The 22,115-nt window shown below is 43.3% G+C and overlaps 1 protein-coding gene across 6 annotated transcripts in view; it reads left to right on the top strand.

The window, feature by feature from the left end:
* tmc3 (transmembrane channel like 3) overlaps positions 1–22,115 on the top strand; it is an 82,652-nt gene that overhangs the window by 26,552 nt on the left and 33,985 nt on the right. For 5 of the 6 annotated variants that reach the window (XM_023332875.1, XM_023332874.1, XM_023332877.1 and 2 more), the window contains exons 13-14: positions 1,633–1,869; positions 17,036–17,164. In XM_023332875.1, the coding sequence (XP_023188643.1) occupies positions 1,633–1,869; positions 17,036–17,164 (366 nt within the window). The remainder of the gene's footprint in view (positions 1–1,632; positions 1,870–17,035; positions 17,165–22,115) is intronic. The other variant, XM_023332876.1, reaches the window with a different exon arrangement.

Raw genomic sequence — 22,115 nt, 5'->3', positions numbered from 1 at the left:
ACTGACCTCTGCTGCAGTTTTTTTCTTTTCACTGTCAAACTCCATCTCTCCTCTATGACGGTAGATAAATTTCAAAACTTATATCCTTCACTCCGTTTTTTTCCTCTGCTCCCTTTACAACACGGCTGTGTAGCTTCTTCTACTGGCTTAACCAGGCAGCCTGTTGATTAGTTTGAACCCTGCTGCCACCTAGTGACCGGAAGCTTGTTTATCTGTTAAGCATGAATAAAGACAATTATAAAGTGGCAGAATTATAAGGGGGGGCTCGAGAATTATAAAGTCTTCTCGAGCCCCCCCGACACTTTGCCACGCGGCCCCACTGCAGGGGGGTCGGGAGGGGCGCCCCACTTTTTGAGAAGTACTGCCCTAAGGGGACATGGCTGATCTAATCAGAAACTAAGGAATACAGAATAATGACTAAACTAGAATCTATAATCAAATTCCAAAACAACCCAAAATCCTAAACAACCTAAAGCTGTTTGCAAAATGACTGATCCATTTGTGACTCTTGTGCTTGTGAAACTTAACTGCATCCTTTGATACTGTTGATCACAGCAACCTTTTATCATGGTTAGAACACTGGGTTAGCATTATAGCAGCAACGCTTACTTGAGTGAGACACTTTTATGCTAATGTTCGTTAAAAAAAACAACAAAAAAACACCTCAGCACCTGTGTGAGATACGGCAGGGTTTGATTTTGAGGCCACTGGTATTCACTGACTGTCAGATTTATCTGCACTTAGTAGTTTAATAGTTTTAGCTCTATCAATCCTCTTTTGAAATATCATGGCCTAGATTGCATCAAACATTTTTAGTTTTAATGATGAAAAATATGCTTTAGTTGCTTCTTTTAGATGAAGCCACTAAAGATTCTATTTAGTAGCTTTTTACTTTTCTTTAACATCAGTATAGACCTGGATTAGCACTTCTGTGTGTATATTGTGTGTATGCTTTTTCTTCTCAAACCTCCTGTTGTTTGTGGCAGACAACCGGTCACACTAAGCCTGGTCCTAGCTATGTTTGCTGCCCTTTCTTGTAGTGGGGAGTTTTTATTTCCAGTCGTTACATGCATGTTCAGTATTCTCATGCATTCTGTTGGATTTCCTCTAGATTGACTGATTTCTTTCTATTTCAGTAACAAAGTAAATCTGATTGCATTACTCGATAATTAGGATCAAATGACTATAATCTGTATGATCAGACTGAATTTACCTTTTTGTAAAGTGCTTTGAAACTACATTTGTTTTGAATTGGTGCTACACAAATAAACTAAACTGAAGCAACTATGCATAAGAAAATATACCGATAACAGGGAAACTCTGCATGGCCTGTTGAGTTTATTTAGTACAGCTTTGATTGCGGCTGTAGAAAATTCTACATCACAAAATGGTTCTAAGCATACACTCCCCCAACCCCTCAGAAAGAGAAAGAAAATATTTTTAAAAGATGTTGCATTTCCATATTCTGTAGTTTATAATATCATGTGGATGAAAAATTGTTAGTTTGTTTAAAACAAAATTGGTTTGCAATTGTGCAAAAGTGTTCGCCCTGGACAGCATCCATGCAGGAACTCTGCTACACAAAAACAATCATTTCATTTTTGTTCTGACTATATAATATTTCTCTTTCAGCCTCATGTGAGTTCAAGTAACTGGACTAACACCAGCTCCACCATATCCAGTCTCTCTGCCCAAGTATCAAGGATCTCTGTGTCTGAGCATCACAACAGTACCATGGCAACCATCAGCACAGCAATCAACTTCATCCACAACAGGAGCAGCTTGATTACTGCATCCAACCAGACAATTCCTTTTGAGAAAAATGCACGATCTCAACAGGACCAGTGCTGGGAGACCTATGTTGGACAGGTTTCACAAACATACAAATACACACACACACTTATGGATGTTTCTGATACACCTATAAAGTTGTACAAGAAAAATCTGCATTCAACAGCAACAAAACTGTTACGCTTGGCCCACTGGGAATTAACTTTTGTTTTAAAAACCCAATTTGATGGGGCACTGGAAAAGACTGTTGTTTGTTTTTGCTGGCTGTGCACAAAGGAGATGGCCTATCAGCAAAGCTATTCAAACCTAAGATAGTATCCAAACGCTAAACATGTTGCAGAAGCACAGACATCCTCAGTGCTAATGTCAGCATCCACAGTTGTAAAGAATTTCCAAAAGTGATCAGGGAACAAGCTAAACAGATTTAAAAACAAAAATATTTGTTGTTGAGCTCATCTCAGTTAAAAAAATTAGGAGCAAAGGGGGGTTTTGAATTGAAAATGCTGCCTATTTTGCTATATAGTTTTTGATTAAAATGGGATTGAGAATATTTAATTACAGACCCTGTAATTAACGCAATCAAAAATTGTGTGTTAGTACTGTCAACATTAACATATTAATGCATGTGATTCATCTGAAAATGTTAATGCATTACATAATGATTAATCAAACTACCTATTTTGGTGTAAAAGCCACTCTCCCACAGAGAATTAGCTAGTTAACTGAACCAGGTTATGACATCGACAAAAGGGGAGCGACCAAAGACAGAAAAGATGAACAAGTTCACATGCAAGTTCTATCAGAAATGAATAGAGAGGGACATTTCTAAAACTTTTAAAACAAAATTTATTCCTTTAAATCTTCCTGAATATAAAAACCTAGAAAAATGAGAATCTTCAGAAAGGTTTGGTTTGAGATAATGAAACTTTTCTTAAACATTTCTTGAAAATGTGCATAAATGATAAATGTCGTGTTTTGATGTGGGCAATATGGACAGTTTCCCAGGGCAGCATCAGGAAGAGGTGGGGCACCCAAGAATTAGAAAATAAAATCTATCTTATCTGTCAGTTGTCCCCTGAACAAATTTGCTACTACTTGTATGCATGTATAGTGGAGTAAGTGTCCCTTAGTTGCTCTTGAGTACCGGCAGATTACATTACCTGTTTAATTGCTTGTAGATTAATTGGTTTGAGTGCAACAGAAGGAGGGGCTGGCCCAGAGCACAATTACTGCAAGAACCACAACTAAATGGATATTAATATTTCACAAAATCTTTACAATTATTTTACAAAAAATTGGAATTGGGTCATTTCAAGCTGCAGTGTGAATACAGCCTTAGGCCCTATTTACATGACAATGATCCAACAAAAATTGAATTTCTGTTAACACATTTACATGAATACATTCTAATAACAATCTACAATCTTTGTTTACACAGTAATGGTACGCATCAAAAAGGTGTAATGCCCTGGCAACGCCACTAGTTGGTGCTAGGTTCTTTGATTTGGAGGTGTTATGTTTTTTCGTAGTTAACATTTTTAACTGAATAAACATCACCACATATAATAAACATATATAAAAATGACCTTTACATATAGTAATAAACATTTCCACATATCACCTCCGATGTCCACCGGATTCTCAATTGCGCATGTCAACTGTTTGGGGTTCTTACATCACCACGCTTTCTGATTGGCTACCTGTCACATTCAACAGGTTGTGTTCTTGCTCCCAGTCAGGGAAAACCCCACAGGCTGCAATGATCGGGCCAAGACAATGTTGAATATACCCGATTTTAGATCGGGCATATTCAACACACCACCACATAACACATCACACACTGCAGGACGTTGTAAGAAAATTGGGAGGGGGGCCTTAGTGGGAACATCATGTTTGTTACTATGCAATAGTCAGCCCCGCCCACTCCTCTGGGCTGACTACTGACCAGTTCTCTGTCTAACAGGTCCGGAAAACCTCTAAGACCTGGGTCTTACCATAAAGGAGGTCAATGAGAGATAATATATTTAAACTGGTGGCGAGAGAGGCTCGTCTAGCTCTAACTACCTTTGATCCAGAAGTTACGACCCTCTACAGTTAAGTAACAGTCAACTGAGTAGCCCTCACAGCTGCGTAGCCCCAATAACCACTTCTGTTAATGGTAGCCCTCCCTCTAAAATAACCTGCCCTTTAAATGGCTAGATTAGATTTAGTGACTTAGATTCAAGTCCCAGGGTCGTTATTTTTATACTGACTAAAGGAAAGTCCGAAGCCACCACATTACTAGAATCATGTACACTAATGTTACTTTAATTGGAGAAACTAAAATACTCGATGACTCAATTAATTTCAATGTCCACCAACCTCTACAGAATTTTAAAAATATATATTTATTAAGCAAGCTTTAGCAGGGATAAATGACATACAGAGTAATTATTAGAGATTACAGTACTAATTTAGAATAATAGAATCAACTTAAACCAAACATTTTATCCTAATTCCTTCCCCTGACCTGTGTCACTAATAAACTGAGTGAGGCTTTTGGGGAGCAGTTCAACTCATACCCAGATGACAGTTGATCTCGGCAACAGAAGTCTTCAATTCCTTGGTCAGAGTCTTTGCTCCTTGTGTGGCAAAATCCTCTTTAGAATAGAAGCAAAGTAGAACGGGTCATTATCCTTTGAACGCCCAATTCTTTATCCCTCCAAGGATCTTTGTCTTTCCTCCAAGTCTGTTGCGGTGAGTTTAAGATTGTTGGGTTGAGGCAGAGTCGGCGGTAGAATCAGGAGCCAGGGCTGGGGGCTGAAGGATCTTGTCCCTTTCTAGCGGCGTGAAGTTTCAACTTCCCCGTAGCTCCAAAGTGCTGTCGTCTGCTGATCTTTTCTTTGCGTCCTCCTGTTGACTCGTCTTCAGCGCCGCGGACTAAGAACAGTTTGTTCCTCTTTCTGCCGTCTTTTATATTATCTCAGCCCATGGTTGTGTATGGGGAGATGGTGTACGTGACTTCTTGAACGTTCGATGAGTCTATGGAAAGTCCCAACCTTCCCCAACCGTCAGCCCTTGCATAACTTACAGCGTTAAACATCATGTGAACTTCCTCTTTTTGCTAGCATTTGGCGTCTTTCGCAATTCGTACTCCCTTGCTCCCCCGCTCTACTCAGCCTGCCTATTGCGACATCCTGAGAACAGGACCTGACCCATCACTTTAATTCCATCTTTTTAAATCATCACATGTCTGTTAATTCATTATAAATCATTAACACAATCATCTTATCATTTACATTCATCATAACTTTGAGTATGATTTTAAACCAACACAGTTCTGTAGCCCATTATTAATTATCAAGCATGATTGCTAATCAACACATTGTAATCCATTATTAAGTATAAACCCCAATCATGTTTTTATAATCATTACAGATCAAGATACAAAAATACATTTCAGAAATTCATTCAGTGTTTATATGTGCACATACAGTACATATATATCTATTTTTAATTATACTTAAATCAAACTACAAGATTACTTATTTCTCTCAGGCCTTTATGCTCTGTTTTCTGCGTGTACCTGGAAAGATCTCACAAAGTTTTCACGACAATCAACATGCTGAAGCATTATCTGATGGTTTCCCCACACCCTCCTGGGCTGCAGCAAAATTGCCAAGTCTTCACCAGTCCGCAGGTCAAAACGTTGGGGACCACTACTTTAGGCTGAAGACAGTGGGAAATAAAGGCATGACTTTTTTGTCAATTTCTATCTGTTCTCGGCTCCCACATTCTGAGCTGGGTCCACTTGCTCAGCCTTTCCCTCCCATTTCAAACTCTTCTAATTAACTAAAAGTTAGAGTTAAATATGAATGAGATGTTTGCTACCTTACAAAAAAGCTTAAGTCTATGAATCAGTGTAGCAGTTTTGCTAATAAGGTAGCTTATCATGATTCAAAGTAAAGAAATAACAAACCGCAGTCTGATTTTTATTGTAGATGAGTGACATGTTCGGATTTAATCTTCTGACCCACATGCAGAAATCAACAAGTTCAATTAGGTATAGGTTTTATTTCCTTCAAACAACCAGCAACAATTTACAGGTTTCCTTGATGTATCAGGGAGTGGCAGTGTCATGCGATCCGTGGCGTCTGGAATGAGAGTTGGGTTATTGGTGGCCTGTAATGGACGCTTTAGGGTGAAAAAGAAAAAACTATGGAGCATTGCAACAAGAGACCCCCACATTTACCTATCTCTCCTGAACAGGGCTCAGGAGTGGGTGGCGAGACCTCTTTGAAACGTACAGAGATGGGGGAACTTTGTGCTGTACTGGCTGAGGCACTGGCTTGAAAAGGAGGCGGAACTGCGACAGGAGGCGGACCTGTGGAAGGGGAACCTGCAGAAACAAGTTTTTGGTGAAGATCTTTGAGAATCTCAGAAAATTGCTCTAATCGTTGGTTTATATTTATTTGTTGCTCATATAAAGATTTAAGCATAGAGTCATGATGGACGAGTATAGCATGATCTTGATTGGGGTCCAGAGGTGGTTCTGCTGGGTCAGGCTGGCTGGATGATTCTGACATGTTCGGATTTAATCTTCTGACCCACATGCAGAAATAAACAAGTTCAATTAGGTATAGGTTTTATTTCCTTCAAACAACAAGCAACAATTTACAGGTTTCCTTGATGTATCAGGGAGTGGCAGTGTCATGCGATCCGTGGCATCTGGAATGAGAGTTGGGTTATTGGTGGCCTGTAATGAGTTGATCAGATGCAGTGTAAAAAAGGCTTACTTTTGAATGGACTTGGTGAAGCGTGGAAGAAAGGTGCCCAGGGGTCCTGTGTGGAGATGAGGGGGAATGGTGGAGCAGGCAGGCAGGTAGGTACTTGCTGGGGAGTTTCACAGGAGGAGAAAACGGTTGAACTGATTCTTCTAGAGAGATCCAGTGACAAAAACCTAAACGAAGCAAAAACAAGAACTATGAACTTCAGGTAGGTTCTCAAAAGACTGATCAAAAGCTAAAAATAGCCGACAACAAGAGGTGGCCAGAGTGACTACCAGTAGACGTTAATCATCCAGCGCTGAGTGAAGGCTCTGCTGCTCCTTTATCCCCAGCACTCTGATGAGGCTGATGAGCTCCATCTGTGAAGGCTGCCCAGGCTCTCCACCAAGATCCTCACTGGAAGAGATGCGTTACTCGCACTTGCGCACACAGGAACCCTGACACTACCCCCCATTAAAGACCGCCCCCTGGCGGTCGGGATGAAGATGACCCACGAGAAGCCTCAAAATCTTTAATGAGGTCAGGGTCCAGGATGAAGTTAGGGGCCGTTCCTCAGATCCATAACCCCGCCCATCCACTAAGTACTGGAACCCCCTTCCCCGACGACGAATAGCCAGAATCTTTGTAACGTCATACGCAGGGTGACCATCAATATCCCGGGCGGGTCTGGAAGGAGGGCAAAAAGGACTGGAACGGACTGGTTTAAGTAGAGAGACATGAAATACAGGGTGGATCCTCAACCCATCAGGAAGCTTGAGGCATACGGCTGAAGGACTGAGAACAGAGGTTATTTCAAAGGGACCAATAAAGCGATGGGATAGTTTACAATTGGATGATTTGAGATTGATGTCTCGAGTGGCAAGCCAAACCTCTTGTCCAGGTGAGTATGAAGGTGCAGGGGTTCTCTTACGATCAGCCCATCTGCGGTTCCCCTCAGCTGTCCGGTTGAGAGCAGCATGGGTTTGTGTCCAGATGTCTGCAATGGCAGAGGTGATGGTGGACAGAGGTGACGGATGTTTGTTGTTCATCAGACGGGAACAGAGGCGGCTGATAACCAAGAGAAGACTCAAAAGGTGATAGGCCAGTAGCTGTTGATGTGTGACTGTTGTGGGCGTACTCCACCCAAGGTAAGTGTACCCTCCAGGATGAAGGGTGTGATGAACAAAGACAACGAAGGGTAGCCTCAAGCTCCTGGTTCAGACGCTCAGTCTGACCATTAGTTTGAGGATGAAACCCTGAACTGAGGGTTACCTTAGCTCCAAGAGCGGTGCCGAACTCCTTCCAGACTCTAGAAACAAACTGTGGACCTCTCTCTGACAGGATCTCGGTGGGGATACCATGCAGACAAAACACATGTTTGGTTAGAAGATGAGCAGTCTGCATGGCGGTGGGAAGTTTACGTAAGGGAACAAGATGGCAAGCCTTAGAGAAGCGGTCAATGACAGTTAAAATGGTGGTGAAGCCCTTTGAAGGTGGCAGTCCAGTAACAAAGTCTAGAGATATACTGTATGTGTCCAAGGACGTTTGGGAACTGGAAGAGGTGGAAGTAACCCACTGGGGGGTTGATTGCGGGTCTTATTGCGAGCACAAATGGGGCAGGCGGGCACATAGTCTTTGACATCTTTATACAAAGATGGCCACCAAAAGTTTCGTCTAACCAGAGAGACTGTTCTGTTAATGCCAGGATGACATGAAAATCTTGCTGTGTGGGCCCAATGAATGAGACGAGCTCTAACAGATGAAGGGACGTAGAGACGGTTGGATGGTCTATTAACAGGACCAGATTCAGTCTGTTGAGCTGCCAGTACCTGGTACCTAATCTCCCAAGAAAGGGCTCCGACAACACATGATGGTGGAATGATGGTGGCAGCAGGTGTATCATGATCGGGGGAAAACTGTCTCTAAAGCGCATCTGGTTTGGTGTTTTTGGACCCTGGCCGGTAAGAAATTGTAAAGTTGAACCTGGAGAAAAAGAGGGACCAGCGAGACTGTCAGGAATTTAATCTCTTGGCCTGTTGAAGGTAGGCTAGATTTTTATGATATGTCCAGACAACAATGGGATGCTCAGCCCCCTCTAACCAGTGACGCCATTCATCAAAAGCCATTTTTATGGCCAGAAGTTCTCTATCACCTACATCATAGTTTCTCTCTGCAGATGAGAGACGACGGGAGAAAAACGCACAGGGGTGCAGTTTGTTATCAATGGAAGAATTCTGTGACAAAACTGCCCCTACCCCTGAATCAGAGGCATCCACTTCAATAATAAACTGTTTTAATGGATCTGGTTGCATGAGGATAGGTGCAGTAGAAAACCTTGTCTTTAATTCTAAAAAACTTTGTTCAGCTTCAGGTGACCAACTGAAACTAGCTTTGGTGGATGTGAGGTTGGTGAGGGGAAGAACAGTTTGGCTATAGTTCTTAATGAAATGGCGGTAGAAATTTGCAAACCCCAGAAACTGTTGAAGTTGCTTGCGAGACGTGGGAGTTGGCCAGTCCAAGACTGCTTGAACCTTTGCTAGATCTGTCTTCACCTGCCCGCTCCCCAACACAAAGCCAAGAAATGTAACTGATGAGGCATGGAACTCGCATTTTTTTGCCTTGACGAACAGCTGATTCTCCAAAAGACGCTGAAGAACCAGGCGGACATGTCTCTTGTGTTCCTCTAGAGATATTGAAAAAATGAGAATGTCGTCAAGATAAATAAAGACAAACTGATTAAGATAGTCCCTAAGGACATCATTGACTAGTGACTAGAACACGGCTGGTGCATTCATGAGGCCAAAAGGCATAACCAAATACTCAAAATGGCCGAGTGGTGTCCTAAATGCCATTTTCCACTCGTCCCCCTCTCGCATTCTGATCAAGGTATATGCATTACGGAGATCAAGTTTGGTGAATATAGTGGCTCCCTGAACGAGTTCAAAAGCAGAGGCAAGTAATGGCAGTGGATATTCTTTACAGTGATCTGGTTTAAGGCCCGGTAGTCGATGCATGGTCTGAGTGTTCCATCCTTCTTACCAACAAAGAAAAACCCGGCTCCCAAAGGTGAAAAGTTGATGAACGAATTATGCCAGCTGCCAGGGACTCACTGATGTATTTCGCCATACTCTCCCTCTCCGGTTTGGATATACTGTACAAACGACTGGTGGGTAGTGGTGCTCCTGGAAAAAGGTCAATAGCACAATCATATGGACGGTGAGGAGGAAGAGAGAGAGCTCGTGACTTACTGAAAACCATGTGAAGGTCATGGTATTCAGATGGTACACTGGCCAAGTCAGCTGGAGAAAGTTCATTTGCAGGATGAGAGACCACTGGGGGAAGAGCAGAGTGAAGACATGATGATAAACAGTATGTACTCCAGGACTCTACCCGACTGCTCTTCCAATCTAGGTGTGGATTATGGAGAATGAGCCACGGGTAGCCTAGAACCACTGGAGACTGAGGTGAAGGAAATACAAAAAAAGTTATTCTGTCACGATGATTTCCTGAAACTAAAATTTCAATGGGAATAGTGCGATGAGTAATGACAGGTAAGGCTTTGCCATCCAGTGCAGAGACCAAGACTGGGGCTAGAAGAGGAACAGTGGGTATTTGGAGTTGATTAATCAGGTTGTCATCAATGAGATTTTGTTCACATCCTGAATCAATTAAAACAAATGTCTGAAAGGAACGGTTACTTGCAATCAAGGAACAAGGTAGAGTTAGACGGGAAGTTTTCTTTGAGTTGCCCACCACTCCTCCCGTCGCTAATGATGGGCTTTGTCTTTTGACAGGTTCTGACAGTTAGCGATGTAATGTCCTGCTTGACCACAGTAAAGGCAGGCTCTAGATCTCATGCGACGCTGTCATTCTTCGGGGGTGAGTCTGGTTCTTCCTATTTGCATAGGCTCCTCTGGGCTCTGTTCTGCAGGGGTGGTATTGGATTCGACCTTGTTTGGGTAAAAACTCAGTTCTTTCTTGGATCAGGTTCTGTCTCTGATCCTATCGTCGATCCTAATAGCTAAAGTAATGAGATCTTCCAATGACCCTGGTTCATCTCGGTAAGCCAGTTCATCTTTTATGTTCTTATTCAAAGCTTGTAGAAAAGCTCCTTTCAATGCCTCTGTATTCCAACCAGAGGAGGCGGCCAGGGTTCTAAAGTCAATGGCAAAATCTGCTACTGCTTGACGACCCTGCCTTAAATTCCACAGCTTGCAGGTAATATCTGACTGTGATTCAGTGTACCCAAATGTCTGTTTAAAAGCGGACACAAACGAATCATAAGTGCCCTGAAAAAGGACTTGCTGTCCTAGTTTGGCCTCCGCCCATTTCAGCGCTTTTCCCCTTAAAGAGCAAATGACGTAAGACAGGGGTGTCAAACTCCAGTCCTCAAGGGCCAGTGTCCTGCAACTTTTAGATGTGCCTCTGCTGCACCACACCTGAATAGAATAATTAGGTCATTAGCAAGGCTCTGGAGAACTGATCTACACAAGGAGGAGGAAATGTAGCTATTTCATTCCAGTGTTTTGTACCTGTGGCACATCTAAAAACTGTAGGACTGCGGCCCTCGAGGACTGGAGTTTGACACCTGTGACGAAAGAGATCTTAGCTGCATCTGTTTGGACGCTTTAGGGTGAAAAAGAAAAAACTATGGAGCATTGCAACAAGAGACCCCCACATTTACCTATCTCTCCTGAACAGGGCTCAGGAGTGGGTGGCGAGACCTCTTTGAAACGTACAGAGATGGGGGAACTTTGTGCTGTACTGGCTGAGGCACTGGCTTGAAAAGGAGGCGGAACTGCGACAGGAGGCGGACCTGTGGAAGGGGAACCTGCAGAAACAAGTTTTTGGTGAAGATCTTTGAGAATCTCAGAAAATTGCTCTAATCGTTGGTTTATATTTATTTGTTGCTCATATAAAGATTTAAGCATAGAGTCATGATGGACGAGTATAGCATGATCTTGATTGGGGTCCAGAGGTGGTTCTGCTGGGTCAGGCTGGCTGGATGATTCTGACATGTTCGGATTTAATCTTCTGACCCACATGCAGAAATAAACAAGTTCAATTAGGTATAGGTTTTATTTCCTTCAAACAACAAGCAACAATTTACAGGTTTCCTTGATGTATCAGGGAGTGGCAGTGTCATGCGATCCGTGGCATCTGGAATGAGAGTTGGGTTATTGGTGGCCTGTAATGAGTTGATCAGATGCAGTGTAAAAAAGGCTTACTTTTGAATGGACTTGGTGAAGCGTGGAAGAAAGGTGCCCAGGGGTCCTGTGTGGAGATGAGGGGGAATGGTGGAGCAGGCAGGCAGGTAGGTACTTGCTGGGGAGTTTCACAGGAGGAGAAAACGGTTGAACTGATTCTTCTAGAGAGATCCAGTGACAAAAACCTAAACGAAGCAAAAACAAGAACTATGAACTTCAGGTAGGTTCTCAAAAGACTGATCAAAAGCTAAAAATAGCCGACAACAAGAGGTGGCCAGAGTGACTACCAGTAGACGTTAATCATCCAGCGCTGAGTGAAGGCTCTGCTGCTCCTTTATCCCCAGCACTCTGATGAGGCTGATGAGCTCCACCTATGAAGGCTGCCCAGGCTCTCCACCAAGATCCTCGCTGGAAGAGATGCGTTACTCGCACTCACGCACACAGGAACCCTGACAATGAGTTTCTTATTATTGAGCAGCTAAAGTAAATAAAATGTTTACATGTTTTTTGCTGTAAGTATTAACTTACTGGAGGGTTGTTATTTGTGCTGCAGTGCCACAGCTAACAGCCAGCTCCTCACTTCAGCGGCTCTACCAGCCTGTGCTGCTCCTCCTACACTTTGGACTGAACCATTGTTCTATCAATGGTAGGGGGGGACCTAAAGATTAATTCTTATTTTTTCTGAGATGACAAATAAATGTCGTTTTTTGCTTCTTTTGCCTTTTCATATTGATATTATCCATCTACCCATCCATTCATTTTCTTCTGCTTATCCGGGGTCGGGTCGCAGGAGTAGCAGCTTCAGAAGGGAAGCCCAGACTTCCCTCTCCCCAGCCACTTGTTCCAGCTCCTCTGGGGGAATCCCAAGGCATTCCAAGGCCAGCCGAGAGACATAGTCCCTCCAGCATGTCCTGGGGCCTCCTCCCAGTGGGACGTGCCCAGAACATCTCGCCAGGGAAGAGTCCAGGAGGCACCCTGACCAGATGCCTGAGCCACCTCAACTGGCTCTTCTTGATGTGAAGGAGCAGCAGCTCTACTTTGAGTCTCTCCCAGATGACTGAGCTTCTCACCCTATGTGTAAGAAAGAGCCCACACACCCTATGGAGAAAACCCATTTCGGACGCTTGTATCCGTGATCTCGTTCTTTCGGTCATCACCCAAAGCTCATGACCATAGATGAGGGTGGGAACGTCGATTGACTGGTAAATCGAGAGCTTCGCTTTTTGGCTCAGCTCTCTCTTCACCACGACGGACCGGTACAGCACCCGCTTCACAGCAGACGCCGCACCAATCTGCCTGTTGATCTCCCGCTCGCTTTTTCCCTCATTCGTGAATAAGATCCCAAGATACTTGAACTCCTCCACTTGGGGCAGGATACCCGCCCCCTCTCCTCCCGGCCCGGAGAAGGCATTCTACCCTTTTTTGGCTCAAGACCATGGCCTCAGATTTGGAGGCACTGATCCTCATCCCAGCCGCTTCACACTCGGCTGCAAACCGCTCCAGCGAGAGCTGCAGATCACGACCTGATGAAGCCAATAGGACCACATCATCCGCAAAAAGCAGAGATGAGATCCTAAGGCCACCAAAACAGATCCCCTCAACACCTTGACTGTGCCTACAAATTCTGTCCATGAAAGTGATTAACAGAATCGGTGACAAAGGGCAGCCCTGGCGGAGTCCAATTCTCACCGGGAATGAGCCCGATTTAATGCCGGCAATGCGGACCAGACTCTGACACCGGTCATACAGGGACCTGACAGCCCATATCAAAGGGCCCAGTACCCCATTCTCTCGGAGAACCCCCCACAGGGCTCCCGGAGGGACACGGTCGAATGCCTTCTCCAAGTCCACAAAACACATGTAGACTGGTTGGGCGAACTCCCACACACCCTCCAGGCCCCTGCTGAGAGTGTAGAGCTGGTCTAGTGTTCCACGACCAGGACAAAAACCACATTGCTCTTCCTGAATCCGAGATTCGATTATCCAATGGACCCTCCTCTCCAGGACCCCTAAAAAGACCTTGCCAGGGAGGCTTAAGAGTGTGACTCCCCTATAATTGGAGTACACCCTAGGCGACCTCGTCTCCAGAGATTGGAGAGCCCAACCCAGAGTCCCCAAGCTCAGCTTCCTCAATGGAGGGCATGTTGGTGGGATTGAGGAGGTCTTCGAAGTACTCTGCCCACCGGCCCACAACATCCCGAGTTGAGGTCAGCAGCACACCATCCCCACTATAAACAGTGTTGGTGCTGTACTGCTTCCCCCTCCTGAAATGCCGGATGGTGGACCAGAATTGCCTTGAAGCCGTGCGGAAGTCTTTCCAAATGCCAAACTTCTCCCACACCCAAGTTTTTGCCTCAGCAAACACTCAAGCCGCGTGCCGCTTCGCCCGCCGGTACCCATCAGCTCCTTCTGGAGTCCCATAGGCCAAAAAGACCTGATAGGACTCCTTTTTCAGCCTGACAGGATCCCTCACCGAAGGTGCCCACCAACGGGTTTGGAGATTGCCATCGCAACAGGCACCAACAACCTTGCGGCCGCAACGCCAATAAGCCGCCTCGACAATGGAGGCACGGAACATGGTCCACTCAGACTCAATGTCCCCCGCCTCCCCTGGAACATGTCCAAAGTTCTGCTGGAGATGGGAGTTAAAGCTCCGTCTCACAGGGAATTCTGCCAGACTTTCCCAGCAGACCCTCACAACACGTTTGGGCCTGCCAGGTCTGACCAGCATCCTCCCCCACCACTGGAGTCAACTCACCACCAGGTAGTGGTCAGTTGACAGCTCCGCACCTCTCTTCACCCGAGTGTCCAAGACATATGGCCGCAGATCTGATGAAACAATGATGATCATTGAACTGCGGCCTAGGTTGTCCTGGTGCCAAATGCACGTATGGACACCCTTATGCCTGAACATGGTGGTCATTATGGACAATCTGTGACGAGCACAGGAGTACAGCAACAGAACACCACTCGGGGGGGGCATTCCTTCCAACCACTCCCCTCCAGTTCTCACTGTCATTGCTCATGTGAGAGTTGACCAAGGGAGTCCCCAGGAGGGGCACTTTCCAGTACTACCTCTAAGGACTCCAAGAAGGGTGGGTAATCTGAACTGTTGTTCATCCCATAAACACAAACAACAGTCAGGACCCGTCCCCCCACCCGTAGGTGGAGAGAGGCTACCCTCTCGTTCACCAGGGTAAACCCCAACGTACAAGTTAAAAATCATACTAATGCAACAGACTGAATGTTCTGTTCTTTGTGCAAAATATTTGATTGTTTTTTGGTGTTGAATCCTAAAACATAAAGTAGCAATGTTGTCAGTTGCTATGGAAATGAGTCTGCATGTAGCTTGACCTTGTTCTATCAGTGCTACCTCGTCAGATTTTCCTACCGTAGCACGGATAGATAGCTAAGTCTATCTGTCAGTACTATGTGTCCAAAACTGCTACCATCATATTTACAGACAGAAAACTATAGCGGGTTGTGTTAATGTTAAATATATTGGATAACATTATTTGAGTGACGGTACATAAGTGGAAACTTAGGAGTTATGCTTAGCTTAGCATTGGAACAATTTATATACATGAGAAAACCACAACAAGATGACTTCCTTTATCTGAATATCCTACCTGTTTAAAATGAAAAGCTATAGATATATGTACTAATCCTTTTACTAGAATATCCTACCTGTTAAAAATATTTTAAATACAAAGGTGTTTGTAAGAATAAAACAGTATCAGACAGGGGAAACGCGTTTTTATTGGAATTAAATTAAACAGAAAAATATAGGGACAAAATAGCCCAAAAAACAATAAATTTTGTCCTGATTAACTGGACAGATTTACGGGTAGCACAGGTAAACAGAAAACCAGAACAAGGGATGAGAAAGAAGTGGTTTCGAGTTGTACTTTGGTTTTCCCTTTGCTGTGCAACACAAAATTAATAATTTTGTGAATTAATAAATTCATAATTAATAATACCTATATTTCCAAGTTTCATTGAGTTAATGTGGCTGTGGATGATGTAAAAGAATATTTTTTTGACCTCCAGTGTTGTATGAATGTGTGAAATTGTATGTATGGATGGTTGGATGTAATGAGGCAGCAGCTCAAATGGTGGTTTGATGAAAATACTTAAAAACCAAAATAAACCCAAAGACATCCAAGCAGGCTACATGAGGGGAACACAGGAAGGCACCAAGGATAGACCAGAGTGAACATGAAGATCTGGCGAGTTGTGGGAGAAAATGAGAGGTTGAAATACTGGGGAAGGTTGAGAGCAATAGACAAAGGCCAGAGCTGACGAGACTAATTGATTACAGCGGAGAGAATTTGGAGCAGGAGTCAGGCTGAGGAGCGGGGATAAGGTAGGAGGATACACAGTGGAATACAAAAGAGTCAGGGAGAAAACAACAAATCTGGAAATAACTCTAACACTAAAGAAACACTAAGACTAAAGAAAACATGATAAACTAGAAAGAGAAAAAGACATGAGGGGAAACTGTAACAGAAACAAGGCTGATCTAATAAGGAGAACTTAGGAACACAGAAACTAGAATAACCAGAAGGACTAAACAAAGAAATAAACCTAATTAGCGTAACAAGATAAAATAACTACAAAACACTACTATAGAATAGAATAGAATTCAACTTTATTGTCATTGCACTGTCACAAGTACAAGCACCGAGATGTAGTTTGCATCTATCCAGAAGTGCTCTACGAGTTATAAATATTTATTTACAGGTGTACAAGACTATGTATGTATGGACTATAAGGGGTTATAGCAAAGAGATATAGATATTGTGTATAAATATAAATATAGGAGCTATCTGCACAGATTATACAGAATATACAAGAATGTTAGGGAATGGATTATATATGTATATAAAAGGGGGCTAAAATAAAGAAACACAAGAAGGAGAAAGATCTAACAAAATTAGAAACAACAAATAACAAAGAAGAGTAAAACAAAACATGAATTTAAAACATAATTGATAACTAAAAAGAGCAACAGCAAAAACCCAGAAATACACAAAACTAACCACAAAAACCCAGTCTTGACAGTATAAATATGTATATGTGTGCATAACAATTCAGTTCTTTCAACTGGAAAGATGGCTTGCTTACCAGCAAGCCATCTCCAAATAATTAATTTGAATGAAGTATTCAAATTAATTATTCTCTTAATAAATCCAACACGAAAAATGTAAATGCCCAATTTTTAATCTAGAATTTTTAATGTATAAAATTCAGCAGTAAAATAACAATATCTACATGTTCATCTGTTTTCAGGAGATGTTGAAGCTTTCTATTATTGACATGATCTTCACAGTGGCCAGCATCTTGCTCATTGACTTTATCAGGGGTCTGGTGGTTCGGTATCTGAGTGACTGCTGCTGCTGGGACTTAGAAAGCAAGTTTGTAAGTTGTTTTAAAGTACTTTCTAAGTATTTCAAGCTCTCACACACAGACCACTCTTGCATACGCAATTATTCTCTTGCACACAAACAGACGCACATACCCCATCAGAAGGCAGGCCAGTTAATGGGGTACCTACAACATTGGGCTGTCTGTAGTGTGTCATGCATTTGGTACCTGGGTCTTTACAGGGGGTTTACCCATTTAATCCACCATTATGATCTTACAATTGTACAAGCCACTGACTAAAACTATGCAAAAAACGCAACATAAAGAGGCCTGGTATTACTGAGGTCCTGTTCAGCCCTGACATTAACATCAGTATCGAGTGATCTTGAAGACAGAAATGTAAATGTGTTCTGAGTGGATACATGATCCAGATTTCACTTTGTGCTGTATACAAATAAACACAGAGGGAGAGACTACTAGAAAACTTTCTTAGAGGGTTTCTTTAGATATTTCTTTGTACACATATCCACCATTATACAGCAGCAGGAAGCTTATGAAGTGTGCAGACATAGGGATTGAGTGGTAGCTGTTTATTCATCTATTAGCCTATTAATAAGCAATTGTAAGGGGGAATTTGTGTATTGAAAGTGAATACTTTTATTGAAGCAAGAAACCAAATTAAGACCATTCCAAACCTCTTCAAATGTGGCCCTAACTGTGCCACGTATTGGAAAATTAAGTACATAATCCTCAAGTTGTTTTATATTCCTTAATAGCCAAAATCTTCCTCTCTTTACGCATGAAGACTAAAATGGCCATCATAGAGCTGATTTCTTCATGTCAGCTCCATCAATAAGTCCTGTTCTGTCACTGGCCATGGAGGCCAAGGTTGCGAGTCACCGCTGTGCTGTTTTGACATTTGCTTTCAAGTATGTTCTTGACATATGTCAAGAATTTTCATATACGTATTCATATATGGATACATTCACTCACTGGCTACTTTATTAGATTCACCTTGCTAGTACCGGGTTGGATCCTCTTTTGCCTTCAGAACTGCTTTAATCCTTCATGGCCTAGATTCAACAAGAAACTGGAAACATTCCTCAGAGAGTCTGGTCCATAATGACATAATGGCAAATGGCATAATGCAGTGGCTGTAGATTTGTACGCTGCATATCCATGATACAAATCTCTCGTTCCATCACATCCCAAAGGTTCTCTATCGGATAGAGATCTGGTGACTGTGGATGCCATTTGAGTTCGGGAAACTCACTGTTCAAGAAACCAGTCTGAGATGATTCCCGCTTTATGACATGGCACGTTATCCTGCTGGAAGTAACCATCAGCAGATGGTTACACTGTGGTCATTGGGATGGACATGGTCAGCAACAATACTCACAATTGGGTACTAATGGACCCAAAGTCTGCCAGGAAAATATCCCCTACTCCATTGCACCACCGCCACCACCCTGAACCATTGATACACGGCACTATGAATCCATGCTTTCATGTTGTTGACGCCAAATTCTGACCCTACCATCTAAATGTCACAGCAGAAATCAAGACTGATCAGATTATGCAATGTTTCTCCAATCTTCTATTGTCCAATTTTGGTGAGCCTGTCCAAATTGTAGCCTCAGTTTCCTGTTCTCAGCTGACAGGAGTGGCACCCCATGTGGTCTTCTGCTGCTGCAGCCCATCCACCTCAAGGTTTGTTATGTTGTGCATTCAGAGATGCTCTTCTACATAGCTCAATTGTAACAAGTGGTTATTTGAGTTGTTGTTGTTCTTCTATCAGCTTGAACCAGTCTTGCCATTCTCCTCTGACCTCTGGCATCAACAAGGCATTTGTGCCCACAGAACTGCCGCTCACTGGATTTTTTTTTTTCGGACCATTCTCTGTAAACCCTAGAAATGGTTGTGGGTGAACATCCCAGTAGATCAGCAATTTTTGAAATATTCAGACCAACCCGTCTGGCACCAACTACCATGCCACGTTCAAAGTCACTTAAATTCCCTTTCTTCCCTGTTCTGAACTGCAGCAGACCGTCTTGGCCATGTCCACATGACTATTGAGTTGCTTCCATGTGATTGGCTGATTTGACATTTACGTTAATGAGCATTTGGACAGGTGTACCTACTATAGTGATCGGTGAGTGTATATGTATATGTATGTACATACATATATGTAAATATGCATAGACATTTACATATATGCATGTATATGTAAATATACATGTACATACATATGTATACATGCATATTTATATGTATATGCATGTATACATATAAATATGCATACATGTCTGCGTGTATATATTCACATATGCATACTGTTGACATTATGAATGTTTTTGTGGTCTCATTTGTTTATTTTTGTTTAATTATTGGTTTATTCTACGTCACATTACGTGACCTGTCTAATTTAACACACCTGTGTAAAATAAAAGTTGTGTGTCCTTCAAACGAAGGAGGAACAACATGAAGCGAAACTGTGTCTCATGTGCGTCACATGTAACGCTGTACCAAGAAGTGAACCTGCTAACAGGTTACAGGCCCAGAATGTGTGAACAGTTTGGACATCAATTAAACAGGTGAATGTCACAATGGACAGTGAGCGCCTGTTGTTTAAGTCAATAAGGAAGATGTACAGAAAAGAAAAGGACATGGCACATAGCTGCTGGTTAAGACGATGGAGATGAAGATGAGAAGAATTGTGAATTATGGGAAATAACGTTGTTAGGACATCTTGTATTACAAGGGCTGAAGGATTCAATTTTAACCAGCCCTACTGATGAGAATGAAGAAGACGACGCAAATAAAAATGCAGAAGCTAATGCAGAGTTTTTGGATTTTTGGATGACAAGAGTTATCACTTATCATGCATGATGCGGCAGACGATGGGCATGCGGGAATTGGAATCCTGCTGACACATTACAGCGGTAAAGGGAAGCCAAGGGGGATCAACCTGTATACTGAGCTGACCTCACTGCAGAAATCGACCAGTGACTTGGTGAATGAGTATATTAACAGAGCTGATCATAATCACTACTTTAAGAAGTGCAGGTGAGGATTTGAACGATGGATTTCTGATCGCCATCTCATCTTCACTAAAAAGTGAAGATGGTGATAAGCTGACTTTTACAGAGTTTCAGACTAAACTCAGTGTCATGCTTTTGGGAATTTGTTTAACCCACATGCAGAAACACCATCAGGAGATCAGAACAGTTCTTTAGCTTCATTTACAACAAGTTACAACAGAGTGATAATGCAGGTGTCCACGACCTAAACAAAACCCACACTGGGAGGCTGGCTCAGAACACTGGGGACAAAAGAGAGACGCGAGTCCAGCGGGGTGCTGAGGCAGGATTGTGCGAGTGGCACTTACTCATGCAGGCAGGGCGATCCGCCAGGGAGGGGTGAGAGTTGGGTCAATAGGAGGGTTGCCGAGGTGAGAAGGTCCCAGTGGCACCCGACGGGTGGTGAGATGCGCTGATCTCAGTCAGTTTGTCCCGATGGAGGTGGAAGAGGGAAAGGGGCAGAGCAGGCTCAGGCAGAGCTGTGGTGGAGCAGGGACCAGCTGGGGCAAGACCGCTGTGGGGAGTCGCTTGGAACCAGAGGGAGGAAACCACGATCTGGGTGGAATCCCGAGTAGAAGCATACCTAGTAGGGCAGAACACAAACGCAGGTGAGCTCTAAACTCATAAGATTCAGATGAAGATCTGAGATCTGAGTGGCTGGAGTTACCACATAGGCAAACATTCTGGCGTCGGAGGACCTTTTTGTATGCTCCACCTAATGAAGGAAGATGAATCGCAGGTGTGCGGGAGAACCTCAGAGAGGCTCCGCTCCCATCCTGCTCCCTGAGGACATCTAGTGAGGGAAGGAAGGGACTTACGGGTGGCGACAGAGATTCAAAACACTCAGAAGTTATGAAGACATTGAAAATATGTTTGCGACTGTATTTGAAGACAATGCGAGGAAAGCACAAGGCACAAAATTCACACCTAGTATGAATAATCCTGGAGCGGAAAGTTCTGAGATGGTGTGATTTAAATGCTTGATGAAAGGCCCCACAAGCAGAACCTGCCAGCGGCAGCAGTGGCGCAGTCATTGTAAGAATAACAATCACAGCAACAGACCGAAAAAACAGCGGGACAATGCACTGTTGTCCCGCTGTGCATTGCGGGACAATGCACAGCGGGACATGGGTCAACCCAGTAGTCGACCCATTCGAAAGGAAGTCAGTGTTTCAGCTGTTTTACAGTTCTCTGAAAGTTTGTTCCAAATTTGGTGTATAGATGCTGAATGCTGTTTCTCCTTGTTTGGTTCTGGTTCTGGGGATGCAGAGCAGACCAGAACCAGAAGACCTGAGAGGTCTGGAAGGTTGATACAACAACAGCAGATCTTTAATGTATTGTGATGCTAAGCCGTTCAGTGATTTGTAAACTAACAACAGTATTTTAAAGTCTATTCTTTGAGCTACAGGGAGCCAGTATAGGGACTTTAAAACTGGTGTTATGTGCTCTATCTTCCTGGTTTTAGTGAGAACGCAAGCAGCAGCATTCTGGATCAGCTGCAGCTGTTTGATTGATTTGTGGGACAGACTTGTGAAGACGCTGTTGCAATAATCAGTATGACTGAAGATAAACGCATGGATGAGTTTCTCTAGATCTGGATGAGACATTAGTCCTTTAATCCTGGAAATGTTCTTCAGGTGATAGAAGGCCGACTTTATAACTGTCTTTATGTGGCTCTGGAGGTTCAGGTCAGAGTCCATCACTACTCCCAGGTTTCGGGCCTGATCGCTGGTTTTCAGTTGTAATAACTGAAACTGTGCATTGACTCTAGATTGTTCCTCTTTAGGTCCAAAAATAATAACTTCAGTTTTGTTTCTGTTTAGCTGGAGAAAGTTTTGGCACATCCACACATTTATCTGTTCTAAGCATCTGTTCAGTGATTGGATGGGTTCTGAGTCACCTGGTGACATCGTAATGTAGAGCTG

The sequence above is a fragment of the Xiphophorus maculatus genome, chromosome 4, assembly GCF_002775205.1.
Source record: "Xiphophorus maculatus strain JP 163 A chromosome 4, X_maculatus-5.0-male, whole genome shotgun sequence".
Lineage (NCBI taxonomy): Eukaryota > Metazoa > Chordata > Actinopteri > Cyprinodontiformes > Poeciliidae > Xiphophorus > Xiphophorus maculatus.
Note: the sequence above shows the minus strand (reverse complement) of the source record. Positions and strands in the feature narration are given on the sequence as shown.